Source organism: Dioscorea cayenensis, chromosome 5, assembly GCF_009730915.1.
Source record: "Dioscorea cayenensis subsp. rotundata cultivar TDr96_F1 chromosome 5, TDr96_F1_v2_PseudoChromosome.rev07_lg8_w22 25.fasta, whole genome shotgun sequence".
Taxonomy (NCBI): domain Eukaryota; kingdom Viridiplantae; phylum Streptophyta; class Magnoliopsida; order Dioscoreales; family Dioscoreaceae; genus Dioscorea; species Dioscorea cayenensis.
This window is the reverse complement of record NC_052475.1, coordinates 16,016,569-16,023,350: the sequence shown is the minus strand read 5'-3', so window position 1 is coordinate 16,023,350 and position 6,782 is coordinate 16,016,569. Positions and strand designations below refer to the sequence as shown.

General features: G+C 33.1%; 1 protein-coding gene across 1 annotated transcript; it reads left to right on the top strand.

The window, feature by feature from the left end:
* The first annotated feature begins 84 nt into the window (after positions 1–84).
* LOC120260030 lies at positions 85–3,980 on the top strand. Its single transcript, XM_039267476.1, has 4 exons — positions 85–2,560; positions 2,649–2,999; positions 3,100–3,205; positions 3,288–3,980. The coding sequence occupies exons 1-4, from the start codon at positions 1,728–1,730 to the stop codon at positions 3,978–3,980; spliced, it is 1,983 nt and encodes a 660-aa protein (XP_039123410.1). The 5' UTR covers positions 85–1,727.
* Positions 3,981–6,782: the final 2,802 nt, after the last annotated feature.

The window sequence follows — 6,782 nt, the reverse complement described above, 5'->3', positions numbered from 1 at the left end:
TTTGTTATCTTCATTACTTTATTATAGTATTAATTTTTTTTTGCTATAAGTAATTGTCAAAGTTCTTGCTACTAAAATGTTCATAAGGTTTAGAATTTATGGTTGAATTTTATCAATATTGTTTTTATATTGGAGGAAATATACTTAATATCTAGCTCGGTTCCTCTCTAATTCAACGAATTTAATTGCCAAGCTTTTGCACATTGCCACCATTTAAAAGTTTTATTGCTCAATTTATTTAATTTTTTATTGAAGTCAATATCTTCTTTTTGTTGATTATGATGGTGAAATCAATTTTGATGATAAATCTTTGTATTTAATTTAGGTTACCTATTTCATGGACAAAAGTTGGATAAATCTTTCAACTAGGGCAAATGATATGATGAATATATAAATGGGGTTGTTAGTTTTCTAGACTTTGCATTTGTACATTCAGCTAAAGATGGAAAACTTTCCTACCCTTGTACCAAATGTGTAAACACATATCATGTATCAAGATCTGAGGCATTTGATCAAATAATATGTGAAGGCTTTTTGAAGGGCTATGTTCGATGGATTTTTCATGGAGAATCATCTGGTGCATATACTTCCACATCTAGAAGTAATGAAGAGGAAGAAGATTTACATCATGACATGCATACCTTATTGAATGATGCTTTTGGAATGGATGTGGACATGGAAGAAAAGACAGATGAGCCTGATGATGTTAACTGAAGAAGTTTTGGTAATAACCAATTTTATTCTCTGATTAAAAAGGCTGAGGAGAGCTTGTACTCAACTTATACTACCTTCACAAAGTTATCCTTTATGGTACATTTATACCATATTAAGTGTTTAAATGGGTGGAGCAATAAATCATTTTCATTACTGGAATTATTGAAAGATGCATTACCACAGGGAAACACATTGCCAAAGTCCTTTCATGAATTTAAAAAAATCATTTTAGCATTGGGATTGGGTTACAAAAAAGTTCATGCATTTCCTAATGATTGCATGTTGTTTTGGAAAAATAAGGAACATGAAGATATTTGTTCAAAATGTGGAGCTTCTAGGTGGAAAGAACATGCAAATATTGTGGAAGATGATTCATCCATTTCTAGCAAGAAAAAGAAGCCTTTCAAGATTTTACGTTGGTTTCCTTTGAAACCAAGATTGTAGAGGTTATTCATGTCTTAAAAAACAGTAACTTTTATGAAGTGGCACGAGGAAGGTTCGTACTAAAGATGGAAACTTGAGGCATCCAGCAGATTCAGAGTGTTGGAAAAATTTAGATGCTCGCTATTCCTGATTTTTCATCTGAAAAACGTAATATTCGTCTCGGTTTAGCTTGTGATGGATTTAAACCATTTAGGACTATGAATGTAACACATAGCACTTGGCCTATAATTTTGATACCTTATAATTTGCCTTCTTGGATGTGTATGAAGCAACCTAACTTCATACTTTCCTTAATTATTCCTGGTCCAAAAGGTCATGGAAATAATATTGATGTATACATGGAGCCACTGATTGAGGAGCTAAAAGAGTTATGGTAAGATGAAATTTAAACATTTGATGCCTCTATGAATGAAACATTTCGAATGTGAGCTGCAATACTATGGACTATTAATGACTTCCCTGCATATGCTAACTTGTCTGGTTGGAGTACGAAAGGGGCATATGCATGTCCTATCTATGGTTATGACACTGCTTCAAGATGGTTAACACATAGTAGGAAGCATTGCTATATGTGTCATAGACGTTGGTTGGAGCCTAATCATAGATTACGAAATGATGAACAATCTTTTGATGGTTCTTGCGAACTAAGGTCAGCACCAATACCACCATCTGGTAGTAACATATTGAGACAACTAGAAGTTCTTGACACCATCGAGGATGGTCCTTGGAAGAAAAAGAGTATTCTGTTTTCACTGCCTTATTGGGAGCATCTTTGTTTACGCCATAATCAGGATGTAATGCATATTGAAAAGAATGTTTCTGATAACATTTTGGGCTCTTTAATTGGACAAGAGGGTAAGTCAAAGGATAAATATAAAGCAAGACTTGACTTAGAAGACATGGGTATAAGGAGTGTGCTTCACCCAAAAGATCGTCTTGGCTCTAGCACAAAATATTTGCCTAAATCTTGTTACCAAATGACTTCATCCGAAAAGGATGCTTTTCTAAAGGTTCTTAAGGAAATGAAAATCCCAGATGAATACTCTTGTAATCTTTCTCGTTGTGTGAAACTCAAACAATGGAAAATAATAAGGATGAAAAGTTATGACTGTCAACTTCTGATTCAAGAATTTTTGCCAATATCTATTCGAGGATCTTTACCTAACAATGTGGCTTCAGTGAGAATTGACTTGTGTTATTTTTTCAAAGAACTTTGTTCTATGGTTCTTAATGAGCATGATATAGAGACACTTGATTCACAAGTTGTTACACTTTTGTGTGAAATGGAAAAAAATTATCCTCCCTCTTTCTTCACTATCATGGTGCATTTGCTAATTCATTTGCCAAGTGAAGTGAAAATTGCCGGTCCAGTCATCTATAGATGGATGTGCCCCATTGAAAGGCATGTTTTTTTGTCCTTATATTTTTATTTAGCAAGCTGCAATTTATTAAAATGTATACTAAATTTTGGTTCAATTTTTTTCTTATAGGTTCCTTCTTGTACTTAAATCTTTTGTGGGTAATAGAGCTCATCCTAAAGGTTCAATTGCTGAAGGGTATTTAGCACAAGAGTGCTTGACATTTTGTTCACTGTACTTAGTAGGAGTGGTGATGAAATATAATCGACCCACTCGGAATTATGAAGGAAATGAAAATTTAACAGATTCACAAGAAGATTCTATTTTCAAAACTCAAGGGTGTCCATTAGGAAAGAAAAGGCAGCAAGGTTTCTATGTTAAGAAACGTAAAAGGGTGAAAAGAGTAACTCTTGATAAACAAACATTGGAACAAGCACATCGATATGCGCTATTCAATTGTGATGAAGTTGCTCCATTTCGAGAGTAAGATATTTTAATTTTATGCAAAATTTATATTGATGAATCATTAATTAAAATAATGCTTCTTGAGGTAATTATAATTATGATATTTTTAATTTAATAGGGAACATAAAGATTTGCTTAGAAAACGTAATCGTGCTTCTCGCTTATCACCATATGAGATGGATAAGCTTCATTGTAGAATTTTCAATGAATGGTTTCGCAATCGGGTATGTATAATATTCTTATCTTGGTTTTTATATTCTAAACTATATATTAAGAAAATATTTTAACATTGTAACATTGAATTAGGTTGCACACTTGATTGACCAAGGAAGTACAATTATCACAGATCATATTAAATGTCTTGCTCGTATTCCAGAGGAAGTTGCTAGAAGATATACTGGTTATCTAATAAATGGGTATAGGTTTCATACAAAAGAACGAGAGAAATTCTTGAAAACTCAAAATAGTGGAGTTGTTGTAACTGCTAAGGCAATGAGTTATGCTACTACAAGAGATAAACAACCTATTGAAAGAGAGGTTAATTATTTTGGGGCATTAACAGAGATTATTCAGCTACAATATTCTGGTGGATACAATGTTGTTTTATTCAAATGTGATTGGATTGATATCAACAGAGGTTGTAAGAAAGACAAGTTTGGGCATTTGACACACAAAGGGGATGATATACTTGATGATCCTTTTGTATTGGCTTCACAAGTTAAGAAAGCGTTTTATATAAAGGATGAAAGGCATAGAGATTGGCTTGTTGTAAAGCATGTCAGACGTAGAGATGTGTTTGATATGGACGATGAATGGTCCTTTGAGAAACAACAATTTGATAGAGAAGTGCATGCAAAAAATGTTATCTCTACATGCGACACTTCAAATTGGGTTAGAAATGAAGTTGATGATGATGGAGTAGATGTTACACAAAAGATGGAAAATGAGGAAGTACAAGATGAACTTGTAGATGAGCATGATGGAGAAGATGTATTTTAAATATCACAAGGCTATTCTTTTAGTTTCTAATTTTGTTCTATTTACAAAATTTTCTAAACTTGTATAGCATATCTTTGGGTTATTTTTTAACTTGCATATTATGCTAGTTATTTCAAGATGTTTCTCATGATAATTAATATTTTAAATATGAGAAGTCTCTTTTTCAGTTTTTAAATTTGTTTTATCTTCACAATTGTCTAAATTTGTCAAGGATTTCTCTTTGGGTTTTTAACATATATTGTTTTTGTTTTATCAAAATAGATCTAGCACATTACTATGTTTTCTACTTTATATTGTGTTAGATTTATTTGCAATACTATATTACAATTTAATCTTTTAATCTATTTAAAAATAATGTAGATGTTCTATTCAAATATTTCTTAGGTATAATGGGAAAACTTAAATGACTGAATATTGTGCTCACAAATTATAGAGACAGTTCTCAGAGCCAAATACATCTTGAACAATCTTCTAGTCAATCTCAAAATCAACTTCCACACACTCAACAACAAAGAGAAGGTTCAACATCTATGTCACTAGGTGAGAATCAAGCATTTGTGGAAGCATCACAATTACAATTTGAGCAACAAGCATCCATGAAGCCTTCGTCAGGTATAAATATCCATGAGTCCATTTTACATTCAATTTAATTTTTTTTACCATAAATAATAAATGCTAATCAAGAATAGATAGCTTAATATACAGGCACCCAAAAGTCTAGAAACGTTAGATTTAATATATGTGCACAACAACACATATGAAGCAAAGAACCAACTTTTAGCAAAGACCCAAGATGCAACTTATTTTTGATCTTTTCAATCATGGAATCATTTGTGCCACTGTTATCCAAAGTTATGGTGGATAATTTGCCATCAATATTCCAATCCAATAAACACCCAACCAATATAGTACTAAGTCTCTCATTTGTGTGAGGAGCAGGGACATAGATGAACCTAATATAAAAAAGACTATCAATCATTCTAATACATAAAAAAGTAAAGAACAATTATTACTATTATGAAAAATAATATATAATAATAATATAAATTTAGATTTACCTCAAAATGCGGCTTTGCAAATTCCAAGAATGATCAATATAGTGTGATCATGCCTCCTTCTGAGACAGCTGAGGTAGAGGGCATAGATACGGACCAGGAGCGTATCTATGATCATGCCTCCTTCTGAGACAGCTGAGGTAGAGGGCGACATCGGAGAGGGTTCTCAGCCAATGCTGGAGCCACAGACAAAGCAGGTATAGGCAGAGGCCCCCCTACAGAGCAGGAACCCCCACTAGTTTGGGCATTTTCTCCATCTCAAGCTCATGATCAATTGGAAAGGCTCGAGAACGCTGTAGGGTGCCATAGGCAGACTTGGCTGAGGTTCGCGCTACACACGCCACAAACCACATGGAGGTGATGGCACATTTTGATATTATTATATTTAATGACCTTACTTCATAATTTTTTTTTTTTTTGGCTTTGTTACCTCATTATTTTTTCTTACAAAATGTCAACTCGCTTTTGCTAGAGAGGCCACTGGGTGATGTGATTTAAGAGATGGTGGATAAATAAAAAAATAAAGGCAAAAATAATAAGTTTAAATATATATATTTTTCTTTACTGTTCTTTCCATCATATGTCCTTAGCAATGACATAAACATGTTTACTTACTTACTATCCCTCTTTATGTTTTGAATGTTGTATTCTTCAATTATTTGGTGATCTAAGCTTGAACTATTTTGATTTTTTGTTTTATTTTTCTTTTGTTATACTTGCATGACCAGAATTATGGTTTTTGTTGCTCTTACCTTGTTTCTATTTTACTTTGTATGCTTGCATGACTACCATGTATGTTGAATTATATATATATTATTCAGTTCTTTCCATCATATGTCCTTAGCAATGACATAAGCATGTTTACTTACTTACTATCCCTCTTTTGTTTTGAATGTTGTGCTCTTCAATGATTTGGTGATCTAAGCTTGACCTATTTTGTTTCTTTTTTCTTTTCTTATGCTTGCATGATCAGCATGTATTCTCTGAATTATGTTTTTTGTTGCTCTTACCTTGTTTCTATTTTACTTTGTATGCTTATATACTTGTATGCTTGCATGACTAGCATGTATAGTTATCCATGATTAAGTGTAAATAAAAAATGTATAGACTCTCGTTAGTAAATATATTTAATTCAGAACTTTGCCATTGCTAGTAGATGGATAATTGGACACATAACGAGAGGACAAGACCATTAATTGCTTCTTTCACCACTATTGTTGTCGTTATTGCATGGCTATTTGAGGAAATGCATCTTAATAGGCCCGGTAAAAGTTAAGAACCATCAATGCTACATGATATAACTAGAAAAAAGCACATGGAACGCATTCTGAGGGGTGGTTGTGACTATGCCGTTAGTTATCTTAGGTTGGACGTAGGACCATTTTGCATCTTGCTTCTATTTTCCGGGACAAGCATCTACTTGTAGATACCCGACATGTGACAGTCGAGGAGCAGTTAGCTATTTTTTTACATGTAGTTGGGCACAACACCAAAAACAGTACCATGAGAGTCAAGTTTTTACGATCTGGTGAAACAATTAGCCGGTATTTTAACAATGTTCTCCAAGCAATTTGCGCCATCCGTGATGATTTTGTTCATCCCCAAAATGCAACATGTCATTCTGAAATTGAGTCAAACCCAAACTGGTACCCTTTTTTCAAAGTAAGAGTGTTATTAAATGGTAACATAAATTTGCATCAAAAAGTTACATCTTGTGTCATTTTCCCATTAATTTTTCTTCAATGTA